Source organism: Merops nubicus, unplaced genomic scaffold, assembly GCF_000691845.1.
Source record: "Merops nubicus isolate BGI_N331 unplaced genomic scaffold, ASM69184v1 scaffold38051, whole genome shotgun sequence".
Classification (NCBI taxonomy): Eukaryota; Metazoa; Chordata; class Aves; order Coraciiformes; family Meropidae; genus Merops; species Merops nubicus.
The window spans coordinates 9,326-25,608 of NW_008589700.1; the positions used below are offsets into that span (position 1 = coordinate 9,326).

A 16,283-nucleotide genomic window follows, 5' to 3' on the forward strand; every position below is an offset into this window, starting at 1 on the left:
TTTCTGAAGAAGAGTAGAGCCAGTTTATAGACGGGGGACGCTTTTTTTTTTTTCTGATACTTGCAAGGGTTTGAGAAGAATCACTTGGATTTTTATATAAAGCAAGATACTTCATAGAGCTGAAGGCTGTTACTCAGGGAAATCCATGCCTATGATATTCTCACAGTCTAAGTTTAAAGGAGAGGGAGAAATATGAGACAATCTTGAAGGAAACTGAATTGTGGATAATGGGTATGTCTTTCTTTTTATGTCTCTTTCTTTTTACTTTCCATGGATATTAAACAGCAAACTACAAAAACATATAAACTAGTAAAACAACCTGGAAAACAATGCCATAGGAAAAAAAAAATGCTTTAATTTTGCAAGTATTGGCTATTCTCCTACAACTGGTTAAGCTTGCACTACAAACAATGAGGTAGTGTTGAGTAAATAGTGCAGGACCATGCATTACAGTCAATAGAGCCAGTGCTAAAGATCACATTGCTAATGAAAGTTTGTCCTTGAAACAGAGGTAAGTGGGAGTGGGGGAGATATAGAACACCGAGAAAGAATGCTTGTGCTTAAATCAAGACTTTAGGAAGTATTGCAGTCATGGCATTAATTAAAACCTAGAGTTTGGAAAGTATGTTCAACCTTGTCTTTCAGGCTGTAATGACTTGCTCTGTGAGTTGATAGCAAGCAGCTTGTGAGGGGTGTGAGGCACCATTGTAATCCTGCTTGAAATGTAGGTAAAAGGTTGACAGAGTATGGATTTTTTGCATTACTAATATTCTGAGTTGCCTTTTGCTTAAAGACAAGACTCATGAACAATCTACACTAACAAATGCTAAAGTGTTTTGCAAGATATGCTGGGTTTTTTTTGCATTATTCTGTTGCTTTTAATAGTTTGTGGCCTCTTTCATACAAGTTAATATAAAGGTGAAAGCTTATTTTTATCTCAGTAAGTATTTCCTTATTTAGCAGCTGTCTGACACATACTATAGTAGTAAACTAAGTCCAGAAACTAAAATTCTTATGTTTCTAGTCTGAGGTGCTTTATCTTACACAGGGCTAACTTCAAGTAGCTTATTTGTGGTGTACTCTGCATATTTCAACACTCTCTTATTAAAACAGATTGAGCTTTTGAAGATAAAAGCTGTGACCTGATTGCTGTGACATTTAGATGGCTTGAACCATGGTCTCGCTTTTTATGCTTAATGCATTACCTGAATTAGATTCTGTAGATACCATAGCTGGAAAGCATGCAAATAATTCAGTGTTGCAAACTTCCATCTAAGAAATAATTAATCAAAAACGGTCATAAAATGCTCAAGTGGCATGGCTTGGACAGATCTTTGTCTTGGCAGAAGGTTAGATTTTTGCATTCTTTACTAGGACAAAATCAAACTTTTAGTTAGCTGTTTACTTTGTCACATAAAGACCCAGGCCAAATTAAAGTGAGCCAAAGAAAGAAATAATGTGGAAGTTTCACCCTTAAGACAGTTTATCACAGTCCTGAGTTACAATGCACTGTCTTCTGTGCTCTACAAGCGGTCACTGGACAGACAAAGCATGACAACTGTAACTCCATTTCTGTATATTCTACCTGTTGCTGAACAATCCTAAACCAACCTATTTTTATGCAGGAAAATTAGCCATAGGCTACCCTCACCTAAGCTTAAAGTTTCCAGTCTCTTAATGTAATTCTGAAGGAGTACAGTGAATTCCAAAGTACTCTTCTATGTTTTGTTGAATGGAAGGATGTGATAAACTTGAAGAGTACCTTCCATTTTTCTCCCTTGAACTCTTGCAGACATTGCTAGAGGTATATGCAGGCTGTGTGTTTTCCTCACTTGAGAGCTCTGTGGTGACCTGTGTGAGGACAGTGAGGAAGGCAGGGTGATATTACTTCCCAGAACTTCAACTTCCCATTAATGTAGAAGATAAACAGGATATCTTCAGTAGCTTTAAAAATATGTTTCTGTATTTTGTTAACAATAACAACTACTTCTCCTGAAGATTTGTGATGTTTGGAATTTTATGGGAGAACCCAAATCATAGGAGAGTTGGGACCTTAACCCTTTTACCTTTGTTAGCTCATGCCGTGGGTGAAAAAGAATTAGTTTCCTTCTGTGTGAAAGGCAACAATGTGAGTTTGTCTGTATGGGCACCCAGCGTAGACGAAACTGTTTTGGAACAGCCTCAGAAGCAGGAGGATGTGTGCGACCTGGTTTGCTGCCGTTGGACCTCTGTTTTGGAAAGAATACAAAATGATAAGAAGATAAGTAGGTAGATTAGCAGAAGTCTACAATGCTTGGAGCTCAGTACCACATCCTGCATCTCCTTGAGACTGAGGAGACCAAACCTGGTTTTACACTTGCAAGTTCCAGAGTTGGATGGAAACCCTGACTGGTTTGGGGTACTATGTCCATCTATCTATCTATCTGTATCTCTGGGGTACATTTGTGGTTGCCATTGTGATTGATTACTCACACAGTTATTTAATACAGGTCATAGTACCTCAAGAGGCATAAGGTAACTTGACTGGTCACATTGAGCACAGTTATATTGTCTGTGGCATGCTGGAAATGAAAACCTTGCTTTTGTCCAGTCTAGACTTCAGTGACTAAATAATCTCAGGCATTAGTGTTCAGTAGAGCAAAAAATTGCTTTCCTTTTAATAGGAGAAATCAAACTGGCAGTATTGCTTCTGAACATTTCTGGTGAGTGGACCTGGGCTGCCTCTGTCATCCTCTGCAAGTTTCTCCTGTAAAGAAATAAAATCAAGGGACAATTTATTTTTTGTTTGTATCTGAATAGTATCTAAATATTGTAAATGTTCCTATTTTGCTAGAAAGGAAAAAGCTGCAGCTTGTGGCTGCACTGTGGCTTGCACTTGTCTTTTTTTCCATACAGCAATTTCAGTACAAGGTCACCACGTATCCATTATCAGGCATGTGGAATAGTAGTTAACAGGTGAACAAAGGCAAGGGCTTACTATGGGATTCTCTGTTTAAAAAGTTACCTGGCACAATAAAGGGTTATCATACTTGTAAATACTGCTGAAATGCAGTCTGTGCACCTTCCAGTAGTATTGACATACTTTAAATTCTTCCATTGCATGGAGAAGGCTGACATTATCACCATGGTTTGAAGAGTGAAGGAGCAGAAAACTGCTTGTGGAGAGTATTGTAAATAAATGTGAAGCTCTCAAGGGTGTAGGGTCTGAGGCACAAAGTCCAGGTGAAAATACTTCCCGAAGTTGACATGTCATGGTGTGTTGTGTGTGTTCAAGCTTTGTATACCAAACCCATGGCTGGTTACTCTTGAGGTTTCTCATGCTGTGTTAGAGGCTTTAAGTCTTAAGGGAGTCTTCAGGACTGCGGGATGTTTGTTTTTCAGCGGTGCTCCAATTTTTGCATGTGTTTTGGTGTCAGAAAAGTTCTGTTAAATAAAATTTGGTTGCATCTCACCTCTTGATTTCCTCCCCTTCCCCCCATTCCAGACAACATGTCTTTTCCCAAGCACACCCACATATGTGCAAACACTATGGTGGCATTAATTTAATCATCTTTAGTGTTGCTAGAGAGTAGGCAAAATGGAAAGAGTCCAAAGAGATCAGAGAGTCATAGGATAGCCGAGGTTGGAGGTGATCTATAGATGTCATATATAGTCCAACCCCTGAAAGTGGGGTCAGATACAGCAGGCTGCCAAGGACCATGCCCAGCTGGGTCTAGAATATCTCCAAGGATGGAGACTGCAGCCTTTCTGGGCAGTAGGACTGGCACCTGCAACTACGTAACTGGTTTTTGGTGTTCTCTGACAAATTGTAGAGGACTTTCTGTAAAGCCAGACTTAGAGGCCAGTGCTGCAATATGTTTGTCTGTTGAAGCAGAACTTGTAGTAGAGAATCTTCAGAGACCTTTTTGGATATGTAATAGTTTTCCGTGCTTCTCTTTCATGAAAGAAAACAAATGATTATGTGCTCTGCGCTACAAGCAAAGAATGATCCACACCGAAGGCCTAAAAGACAGGCTAAAGCTCTAATGTAGTGAATTAAAGTGATGTCTAACAGGTAATGATAGGTTTGGGGTTTTTTAACACAAGATTGGATATCACACATGGTTATAAAGATCATGCTATACAGTATACTTTAGTCAAAGCACATGTGGTGTTTGTTGCAAAGGGCTAGTATCTGTGGTGTTAACATGGGAAGTGTGTGGCCTCATTACCAGGGGAGCTGCAATTAGAAAAGTTGAGCGTCTCTTTCTCAGTGGACATTTCACATATGCTGAAGTATGAGAGTGAACGCTGATATTTCTGGAGTGAGAAAGAAGCACTATGTGTGGTAGCTACTTGAGTTGTTTCTACAACATAAAACTCCTCTATATATGTGTCTATATAGATGTATTATTATAGAATTTACCAAAAGAAATCAATTGGGTGCTCTCTCTGATAGACTATAGGCTGTATTTCTCCAGCTTCCTTATGCTAATAAAATGTAACTAATTTCAGGACTTATAGAAAATGTTGAGCAATATAGTGAACTGAAATGTAGAAATAATTTCATAAATTTAGAAAGTCTGCGTTTAGACATGCCAACATGAAAGTTCAGCTGACCTGATGAGATTTTTAATATTATAATGTGCATATACAGTTCTATGCATAAACATATACATGTGTACACAGATACATACATCTGTATTTTAGAACTGCATCCCTGCAATGGTTGCTATGCTGTTCTTTTTTTTATTATTCATTACTGGAGTCTTATGTAAGTATAATAATTTACAAAAGAGATCTAAAATTGGTCACGAGCATCTGCTTCACATGGAGACGTGTGCTGATCAGAGTGGGAATTTGTTCTTGATTTCTTAAAGAGAATATGGGGAAAAAAAAATATTTAACTTATTTTCCAGGTTTGAACAAGAGATGTAAGCAGTTCATGTTTTAAAAAATTTTTATCTGAGGCTCATAATCTCAAAGGGTGTATTTTACAGATCTGTGGAGTATATTTTCACTTCCTCTAGGACAGTTACCTGTTGGCAATAAGAGTTCTTTAAGCTCAAGGGAATATATTGGAATATGTGAGTCTAGGTGAGCCAAAATAGCTTGTATTCTAAGTTATGCCTGGAAGTTTTCCTTTAAATGATGACCAAAAGGTGTCGCTCCCAAGTAAGTGGGGAATTTTTTTTTTTTTTTTTCCTTTTGTTTTCAAAAGACTGATCTGACAAGCTAAGCTTGTTCAAATTCTTTTGGCGGGCTTTATCTGAAATCAAGAATCATCCATCTGTATTGCCTCTTAATTTTTGGCTGGACCAGGTGTGATTTGTCCTCCCACCTAAGTCTAAAGGTGACATAGACACCAAAATGAACACTTTTGATATGCTGTTTTGGCAGAAACTTGGTCACGTGCGTGTGTGTAATCACCAAATGGATATCTCTGGGCAATTTAGTAACATGCCTGTCAACACCACTGATTTGAAACCAGATCCCCACACCATGAGGACCTTCCTTTGTGCATGCAAGAGATATTGATAAGTCTAATATCTCATCTTTCCACTTGGGAATAGATGTCTAGCTTAAGTGTAAACTACAGGCTAAGCTTCTTCCTGGATTTCTATGTTATGCTTTCACATGACATTCCGGACCTGGTTAAATTGCAAGACTGCCTTTAATTCTGAAGCTTTGTGAATAATTTTGTGTCTTGTCTGTTGATATTGGCTATGGTGGGTCAGTAAAGGCTGAGGAGAGAGAAAAAGAAGAAGAAAAAAAAAAAAAAAAAAAAAGGAAAACAGAGGAACTTTGTGCATTGCTAAAGGAAAGAATCCCATACTGAAGATACACTAGGAGCTGCTGGAGGTCTGTGAGTAAGAAGCAGACGAATTTTCTGTTTCTTGTCAGAGATGAATTAGAGAGAATCCCCAAGAGTATCTTGGTGTTTTAGAAATGGTTCAGTTGACAGCATGGATGCATTCTGCAACTGATTTATCTCAGTAATTCATTACCATGCCAGGCAGAGACACAGTGCAGATGCAGTGGCCTTTCTCAAGGATGAGAGTTATTTTTAGTTAGGGAAATGGGAATATCCAAATAGCCAGAGGTTTATTGTAGTACTTCGTGCATCATAACTACAGAGAGAGCTTAATGAGAAATCTTGTTTCTCTAAAATCCACAGCTCTGTCCAGTTACAGTTAAGGCAAAGTGAAGAGGGCTGTGTCATTTCAGCCACTTGGGACTCATTTGCAGAAAACACAGCAGCTTGTGCTGGCTTTCATCCAGCTTTGCTGCTGGCCAAACATGTCTCTTCACTCTCTTTGTACTCTCAGCTACATGACCAAAATCGTGTTTAGCCAGTTTTTCAAACTGGTGCTCAGACTCTGTCCTCCTCTCTCACCACCTTTTCTCCAAGAAATGTTTTAGGTTTCATAGAGGTAAATGTACAGAGCAACTTATTTGACTCTTCCTCTTTTCTCTGTTTAGTTCTTAATGTCAGTATTGAATTATGAACCAATTCCTTTAAATATGGAAAGATTCATCAGAGCTCCACTAGCAAGACTGATCTGGTAGAATAAGCAGTAAAGGGTGGAGGGTGTTGCTAATACACTGTGTTTCTTGCAGTCAGTGTGAGGGCTGGTTGCAAGACGGAAGCAGTGGTAATTAACACACTGTAACTCTGTTGCTATGGAATGAGTAGATTAACAGGGGAGACACAGGACAGGGTGTGTGAGCTTGGTGGAGAAAGTCTTAAGGTGGGGCAGCTTTGCATGCTGAAGTTGGGGAGTGCTATGCAAGGCAGAAGGAAAATGAATGACAGGAGGTAAATAGCTGAGATGTTTTTTCTTAGTGAAGGAGATGTGGATGGAATTTACAAACTGACAGAGTTGTGGACAGGTTGTTACACATGTGAGACAGAAAAATGTAATGTAAATCTGGCACTGGTCTTAACTTGTCCTTAGCTTGCTACATTCAGGTGTATGCTGGTTCGAGGTTGTTTTTTGAGATGCTGCCTGAAATTCATAGAGCAGAGAAGGAGGCTAAAGATGGCTTTTCTGCAGGCACACTGAATTGCTTAACTTAGATTTCAATGTGGCTTTACAAACACCCCTGCACTGGTTGCTCTAGCTTCTTTTAATACATGGGATAGGCTGTATCTATTCCCTGACAAACTTAAGGGTCCACTGTAATCTGTAGTGACGAGAGCTAGACCACAGCTATGCTTTACACACTTCAAGTTTCCAGGATCTGGACATCTCACGTAGATGAAAGAAGCTGGTTCAGGGTATCTGCCATGCCTCTGTGACACTGCTGTGCTTGCAGTTTTCCCTGTACTCTTTTCCTTGGTAAATCTTCCCATTCGCACTCTGCTACCCCATTCCTCTTCTCAGTTAACCAATGTGGTAGCTAAGATGGCTTGGATAGGAAGGATTGCTTATGTCTCCTGACTAGTCTTCCCACACTCCTTTTGCCCTCTTCTGGAGCACTACACCCCAAAGTTTGAAAAAGGCTGTTTTTAAAATAGAAGTTTCTAAATATGCACTCAGCAAGGCCCGCCAACCTTGTGACATTTTATCTAAGGCACTTCAATCTGCTGGCCTCTAGTAAGAAAAGCAGAGAATTGTTTTGACATGTTGATTGTCCCATTGGAAAGGAGTTTGCAATGTTGAATGTTATCACTGACGTTTAATAAATATGCAGTGCAAATACTTAGACTCAGTTAAAAAAACTAAAACAAATGCTGCCTCTCATGCCTTCTTTAAGCCTTAGTACACTTGGAGTATGAGGCTTATTGTTGTCTTTATGCAATATTTCACTCTTCTTGATGTCTTTTCACCAGGCACTCCTGAAAACAGCTGTGCTGTGACTGCCTTTTCAGTTGTATATCGTGTGGGAAACACCATCTGAAAAAAAAAGTGAATATTCCATGCACAGTCTCGATTTTTATCGACTTGACTTACGTCAGTTGGCCTGAGCATTTCTTCCCTTGTCCAAACATTTTTCTTCTTTTGTTTTCTAACTTGGTGAAGACTTTTTGCACTACTGTTCTTCAGTTCTATTTATAAAGCAGGAAGCTGCATACATTTTCCGCTTCCCTCAGATCATACATATTGGATTTCTTCTTGTATCTGCTCAAAGTAGCTCCTCCATTGTTATGTGGGCTCTTGTACATCTTCAGAAGCACAGGGTACAAAGTTGAAGGTTTTATTACTTTTTGTCAGTAAGACTTTGCTTCCTTTTGGCAAGAATCCCTGTACACCTTCTGGAGGCTAACTCCTATCAGCATTTCCAGACCCTTTTTCTAAATATTTGTTCTTTACTGTGCCCAGTAAAGTTAAACTAGAAAGTAATAAGGTGTTGCTTTTAATAAGAAGGCAACTCTTCTCATGTCTGTTATTGTGGTGAGAATACTTGTTGTTGGTCTGTGACTGTGGTAGTCCCCAGAAATGCATTTCTGAAGTGGTTCCTTTTGAGTCCTCTGGAATTTTCTCCTTTTTCTGGTGTTTACACTCCAGCTGAGGTATTTTGAGCACTCTCAGATCTCAGTTTTCTGACGTTAAGCTATCTTTAAACAATGGCCTGCTTTATAGCCTCAGGGTCTTCAAGATCTCAGTTTGTGGTAGGAACACAACCTGAGCTAGCATTCAGGAGGAAACTAGCTTTCTGAATCTGCAAGCATTTGGATTGGTTGTGTGGGGTTTTGGGGGGAAGGGGTTTGGGGGGTGAAGAGGAGGAGCATTTCTTGCTTTTGTGTCTTGATTGTGTGTAAAGAACTGCATTGTAAAGAGTTTTTGGGGTGTATTTTACCCTTCTTAAAGTTTCAAATATCTTTTGTCTGATAGTAAGTAACTTCATTTTATAGAAACATTTATATCTATGTCTGTATATATATGTTGCAAATTAAGCAACTTACACAAGATGGTGATGTAGGTTCCTCTCCTTACCCATCTCTGCCCCTCAGTTCTCTGTCTTGATATGTACTAGCTACTACTACAGTATCTCTGACCTCAAAATGGTAGTGGAACTCTGGTTAGCTGTCCAAGCCTAGAAAAGGGCCTGAACTGGATTTGAGCAATTATTTTTAAATAAACCCTGGGTAACCGTGTCTCTGCTCCTAGAGAATCATGTTTTGCCTGTGATTTCTCCCCTCTGGAGCCTTGCCTTTGGGATGCGGGTGCTCCAACATTTGTGTGCGCAGTGAGCGCTGGGTAGCTGGGGGATGAGATCATTAGGACGCCGCCTTTCCTGAGCAGAAACTAACTATGTAAAGTGTCACACGTATCAATGATAAAACAAAGCAACCCTCTCTTCCCCACGCACAGGTTAAAAGACAACATAGACATGTTGTCTGAGTTTCAAGTCCACTTGTAATTTGCTTTTGGAGGTGGTGGTTATGCAGTTGTAAGCTGTTGCTGAGAGCAGTGGGTGGCTACTGCATCATGATGTTAATTACTGCTTTGTTTGTGAGGTGATGCTTTCCTGGGAGGGAGTAGCATCAAGAGGGAAGCTTAAAATAATTAGATCTGTCCCCTTGAAAGTTAACTAACAAGCTACTATTTACTGATTTGATACATGTAGGTCCTATAATACATTAGTTGTCTATTATGAGCAAGGAGTTAAACACTGGTATGGAATAAGAAAAGGATGTTATATAAGGATGGAAAGCAACACTGAACAGCTCAGAGCCCTTTTCTCTTGGGAATTAATCTAGTTGGGGTTACCCATCCTACACTTGGGGTATAATTTTGTTTTATCTAGACTTTGTAACACTGTATCTCTACCAAGAACTGACTTGGCTCTGGCTTGATTATAATTTCACTTTTGAAGATATTAGACCACAATTTGTTTGTGTTTTCTTAGCATATAACTTTTGAATTATTAGTAAATCCTGATGCATTGTTTTTTTGCTTTTTTTTAAGTTCAATTTAAAAAAAAAAAAAGTCATGACCAAAGTCTAAGGTGACATAGGTGAGGAAAGGCTATTGCAAAACCAGTGTTGTGATTGATCTTGAAAAGCTTTTTCCTTTTAAATATTTCACAGCTTTTGTTATAGTTCAAATTTTGAAAATTAGCATTATAATACCATGACCTTTCATATAGCTCATAATTCTGTCATATTGCCTTAATTTGGCTCTTTACCATCCTGCTGGTGTTATTTTCTGTCCTGCAAATGTACATAGTTTATTTGCCTGACTTTATCAGAAGCCCATGTCTGTTCTCCAAAGTGCGGAATTATTTTGCCTTCTTTAAAAAAAAAAAAAAAAAGTGTTGCGTCATGGTAAGTGGTCAATTTATAGCATTACCTGTATCACTCTGTACAATGAAAATTATAATTTTATCTTTCAGTTTAGTCAGCTGGTATCCAGTGACTTGAAAGTACTTGGAAGGAGCTCTTACACACTCTGCAGTGATGGCCAGTTACTCATTCGCCAAGTCCTCCACCCAGAAACATCTAAGAAGGTATGAGATCAGAACTGATGCATATGGGCAGTACATCAGAGAAAATGGCTTATGTGAGTTCGAGATGAGCAACACAATTCAACATTGAGAATTTATAGTGTACCAAGTACTTTAAAGATGATCTCTTCCCTGTCTCAACCCTCAGTAGAAGAGTAGTTCTTGACACTTGCTCTTGGAAATCAGCTACAGTACTTGACTCCTAGATGAGCACGATGAAGAGGAAAATTAGGAAAGACAGGATAAACACAGGAACAGCACAAGAACTTTGAATTCTCTGTCTCAAGAAATGAAACCAAAGGTACAGGTCTAACAACCTCAGCAGAGGTGATGGGAAGCTATTGCTTTGTTTAGGCTTGAGTTAAATCACAGGTTCTGTGAGGGAGACACAGGTTTCTACCAAGACCTGAAATTGGTAGGAGGCATGTGTCAATACCCTGTAGAGAGTAAGTACAGGGACAGTGACTTACCCTGGAGAATGGCAGCGGTTCTCTAGCCACATTCATTCAGTGGGAAGTGGTACTACAGCCTCTTTGCTTCTTCCACATGAAGCAGCGTTTTCTACTCAAAGTTCCTGCAAGGTCTTGGAGCAGACCGTCTTGCACAGGGAGGAGATTCTTGACTTTGTGCAAGAATCTTGAGTTATCCTGTTTGGCATGGTCTGCAGGATTCCCACAGGAATGGGAGCTGCTGAGATAGGACTCATGAATGGTGGCTTTGTTTTGGTTTGTTGGTTTTTTTTTTTTTTTTTCTTTTCTTTATATAAGGGTATTGACTTCATGATGAGTTTCTACAAATACTCATTTGGCATTTGTTATATTCAAACATAACAGTGTGACTTTTAATGTAAAGCATGTGTTTATGTAGAGATGAAGCAAGTAAAGAAACAGGAATGATATTTAACATTCAGATATGAGGGTACTTTTTTTCTTTTGTGGATAATTCTTTCTACTTCCCTCTTGAAATGAAAGGACTAAACCAAAACAAACTCTGTAATGTTGTGGAAGAAATAAGTGTCCATACTAGGTCAAAGAATGGATCTGATCAAGTGTTGAGTCTCTTAATACTGCATTTCTTTCTGTTTTAAATTTTTTTTTCCTTCTTCAATACCTTTTCGTTTGTGAAAGTTGATTTCTCCCTGAACGTTAAATGTTTGTAAACCTCAGACCTGAGCTTCTGCTATTTCGACCATTTTAAGAAACATTGTCTTGTGACTTTTCTAAATTCCTTATTTACAAAGATGAATGCTTTTTTTCTATACCAAAGTCAAACTTCTATATAGTAAAACAATTGGACAGTGTGAGAGAAAGTAGTGAATTTGTTGGAATTTTGTTTTGTTCCTTGAAAAAACAAGCTAATGTCTGAGTGAAGGGCTGCTTAAGTGTTTGTTAAATAATGTTATATAATGAAAATTCTTATTCAACACACAATAGTAATGAATACATGTCTTTAAGTTCCTGGAAGACATTTTGTACACTGTAACAATATTTGTTGAAACTTTGTTATCATGTTTTGGTACAAGGCTGCTTTTCTGTGTAGCCACAGAATAGAAAGTACAGTATCCTAAATGGGAGTACTTATAAAACAGCAGAACTTTTTCGTTGTCGTTCTTCTTCTTCCCCAGCCATCTTCTCTAGCTGTTTTGCCCAGGTCTGCCTCTCAGAAGTTATTTGGGTTTGCTCATATAGAGATCTCATTCTGTAACGCCATTAAGTTTGAACTGTGTTATAAAGGAGCTGAAGTGGTCCATCACAGGCAAACTGATGGCATGCATCTCTGTGACTTGTTTGAGAATGCCTCATTCAGCCCAAAAATATTAATTGGAATTCAAAGGAATGGTGTGCACAAAACAAACTTTTTGCCTTCCTCGTAGAACTTCCTGCTGTCAGACTGCTTCTATTCCTTTTATGATCTGCGCAAAGAATTTCACACTTGCTACCCTAGTTCAGCCGCCGTGAAAGACCAGACTATCAAGAGCATGGCAGAATGTATCCTTTGGCTGCAGCTGGTACACCAGAACCATTTATGCTTCCTTAGGTTTTATCCTTCCTTTTTTTTGTGATTGTTGTAGGTTTTAATCTTCTAAAATAAGATGTAGGTTTTAAAAACTCACAGGTAAAGTGGGAGGAATGTTTGCTTAAGCATTTGTTTTGGGGAGCAGCTCTGCGTTGTAGTTCTTGTTGCCTTTTTTTTTTTTTTTTTTTCCAGTTTGAGTTTAACACTGAGTTCTGAACCATATTTAGTAAATCCACCAAGGAAAAATATCACTTGCATTGATACTTGATCTCAAAGGAAAGGCTCAGCTATCTGTGGGCCTCTTCAGCACCAGTTGGCCTGCAAGCTTCTACTGGTTTCAGATAGTTCTTTTATATGATTCTGACTGAACAGAATTTAAAACAGGAAAACAAAATAAAACAAAAGCCAAAACAAACAAACCACCGAAACCCCACCACAAAACCACCCAAACACAAAACCACCAAAAAAAAAAAAAAAAAAAAAAATCCCAGTGTCCAGCCAAAATCCTACACTGAAATTTTAGGAAGATTGTTGTGGAACAGCCAAATGTGATTAAAGTTCAGTTATGTTTGGAGTGATAGGAACTTACTTTAACTGTTAACACTGAAATGAGGTAAGCTGTCAATAGTTTTCAGACTGTTGACCATTAAAGTGAATATTAACTAGTTTATGAGCAGAGTAACAAATGTCTAATGGTCACGTGTCCCTTCTAAGACAAGTAAATTTGATTACCAGTTCTGTGTTAATATCAGGGAAGCCTTATGACTTTTTTACAAATGATTATGCAAGTCTGTTATTTTCTATAATCACCTGTTTAGATCTGGGCTTAGGGACAGATGAAACAGAGGAGGACTTTGGCGTGTGGCAAGTGAAAACCATGGTGGCTATCATTTTCAGCATGCTCTCTGAAAGCTGTAGTAAGTGAGCTATTTATACAGAATGCCGAAATCTTTTTTCTGTAAGAATGGCAGTGGTACTGTCATTCTTCTGTAACCTCTGACCCCAGTTATATTTAAACTCCCCGTTTTGTTGCAGATCACATATTTACTGAGCCTGAAACTGTGAAATACAAGTATGAAACAGGTCCTTGGTAAGTGCCCTTGTCACGGTCTGAAGCAAGGAAAGTTTGTGAATATTTCCCCACAGTCACTGTGAAAGTAGGCTGGTTCCTGGGAACAGTGACAGTGTACTCGGTAGTCTAGGGCAGACAGACTGTAGTTGGTATGTTGAATGCTGTGCTTCAGTCTGTCTCTTTAAAGTCACTGCACGTTAAATGCTCTTTGTTCTCTAGCTTCTGTTTTGCATGGCAGCAAGGCTGACTTATCTTGCCCAGCAGTGAAGAAATATTTGTGAACTTTCCCTGTGTCAACAGGGGTACTGGCTAGTGCACCCTGTATGAAGCTGAACTATGTGGTGCTTCTGAAGAGGGGTCTAGTATGCTGTATTTGGTTTAGGGAGGGAAGAGACAGAATAATTCTTTGTTTTCAAATCCATTGGAGTGACTGAAGAATGAAATATCTTAAGCGTAATTAATATGTATTTGTATTTAGGACTGCCTTGTAATCATCTACGTTGCATTATTAAATCTTTCCAATGAAATTAATCCAATTCTTTATTTCTTCCCTTTGAGACAATCTTCCTTTTTTTTTTTTTTAAAGGAACAGCAACGTGGTGACAACGTAGTGTACCTTGAGCCTTGTATAACTGGGATAATCCTTTTATCTTTCTTTACTGGAATGAGTAATGGAATTAGAACAGTCTCAACAGCAAATATACTTCTGATTTACAACTTATATGAGTTGCTAACTGAAATTTGTGAAGATAATGGAAAACCTAGATTAAAGCTTACTTTGGCTTTTTTTTTTGTTCTGTGTGCAGTAGTAAATCTGAAACAGTGGACAGTGAGACAGTAATACGTGCCAGAGGTTTGCCATGGCAGTCTTCAGACCAAGATATTGCTCGATTTTTCAAAGGACTCAACATTGCCAAGTAAGATAATAAGGATTTGTCTTGCTTTATTGCTTGTCTTCAATAGAAAGTTCTTTTAATATTTAACACACATCCCTCATATCTTCCCCTAAGGTCTTCACTTCTGTCTTTCCCCACCCCATTGTCATGATAACTGAATAGGTTTACCAGCCTTAGGTGTGCAAGAAAGTTTTGAAGTGTGTGAAGGAGAGATGACACAGATTGAAACCCAACATAGGTTCACTTATTGCTTGTACCTAAAAGGAGAAAGTCTTACTGCATGAATCAAGTCAGAGTCCAAGATGTAATAGAAGCTTTAATTTTCTGCCAGTTCTTCATATTCTACTATACCTCCTGAATAAGTCATTCAGAAAACTTAAAGTGCTCTTTGGAAGAAATTTTCATATGAGCAATGTGCATACAACTCTGTGTGTGTGTGTATATATATGTGTCTGTGTATATGGATAGAGTGAGTTTAATGCAGCATACCTGTCAATTAATATATATTCTAGATTTGCAACACTGAGAAATTTTTTTTCCTTGGTTTTAGATGTATGAGGAAATTCAAATCTGCATTTCTGAGGTTATAGGAAGGGCTTGCAAAGTTATATATGCATAGATGTTGAGAAAGTGGTAAACTGCATGAGATAGAAGATCTCATTGCAGTGGATTGTGCAGTAGAATTGTGTTACATGAAAAATGATATTGTGGATAGTAGCAATTTATTTTTCCGTCTGCAAACTCCATCTTAGTCTTATTTCTCTACTATTCTTACACAATTATTTATTCAATGTATTAAAGATTCAAACTAAACCTATTTTTGTTGGCTTTACCTTCCAGAGGTGGTGTGGCTCTTTGCTTAAATGCTCAAGGAAGAAGAAATGGGGAGGCATTAGTTCGGTTTGTCAATTCTGAACAGAGAGACCTTGCACTGGAAAGACATAAGCATCACATGGGTAGCAGATATATTGAGGTAAAAAGTAGTGACAGATCTTTGGAGGGCAACTTGAATACTTTAGACTCCAATTTTAAATGAGAACAAAGTGCATTTCTCTTTTGCTCAAAGTACCAAAACACAATTCTCTCACGTGTGGAAGAGTGCATGTGTTTTAGAGTTGAATGTTGTAATTTTCATGTGTGCATGTTTTTTTTTTTTTTTCTTTTCTTTTTAAGGTTTACAAAGCAACTGGGGAAGAATTCTTAAAAATTGCAGGAGGTAAGTGATGCTGGGGTTCAGAATGGCTACTTAAGGTCATAGGAGTGTTGTTCTAGGGTTGTTTTTTGGTGTTTTGTTTTTTTTTGTTTTTTTTTTTTGAGGACACAAATGGATAATGAAGTAGCTTTTCCTGTTTTGCCTTCCAAGAATACTTGACCCTGTCAAATTCTGGTTTCGTATGGTTGAATTTGAGCTGTGAGCATTTGGGCTGGTCTTGCTCTTTGAGATGAAGATGAGCCTTTGCGGTAGAAGCATCTATGTACTTTATATATACAAATTTACAGTAACCTCATCTTTGTTCCAGTTTCATTAATATATGAAACACTTTCAGGATAAGGGATTTTCACTTCAAAATAGATTACTGGAAGTTAGTATTGTCTCAAGTCTTCTCTGGTTTTGTTGCCAGTTACTTGCTTCTTGTATTGCTCCTTAATGCCTTGCTGCTTCTGCATCCTATGGAATTGACTGACCAGCGTGACCATCTATATGTTATCTTTCTACCAGGCACCTCCAATGAAGTTGCCCAGTTCTTGTCCAAGGAGAATCAAGTTATCATCCGGATGAGAGGCCTTCCATTCACTGCTACTCAGGAGGATGTCTTGGGGTTCCTGGGGCCAGAGTGCCCAGTCACAGGAGGGAAAGCGGACAT

General features: G+C 38.5%; 1 protein-coding gene across 1 annotated transcript in view; it reads left to right on the forward strand.

Moving 5' to 3' along the window:
* Positions 1-16,283, forward strand: part of ESRP2 (epithelial splicing regulatory protein 2) — a gene marked incomplete at its 5' end in the record, with an annotated part of 43,218 nt that overhangs the window by 8,564 nt on the left and 18,371 nt on the right. The window contains 9 exon segments of the mRNA XM_008949674.1: positions 10,324-10,437; positions 12,308-12,422; positions 13,269-13,367; positions 13,486-13,540; positions 14,329-14,439; positions 15,259-15,391; positions 15,592-15,634; positions 16,139-16,275; positions 16,278-16,283. The exon segment at positions 16,278-16,283 is cut by the window's right edge and continues 186 nt beyond it. Of these exon segments, the coding sequence (XP_008947922.1) occupies positions 10,324-10,437; positions 12,308-12,422; positions 13,269-13,367; positions 13,486-13,540; positions 14,329-14,439; positions 15,259-15,391; positions 15,592-15,634; positions 16,139-16,275; positions 16,278-16,283 (813 nt within the window).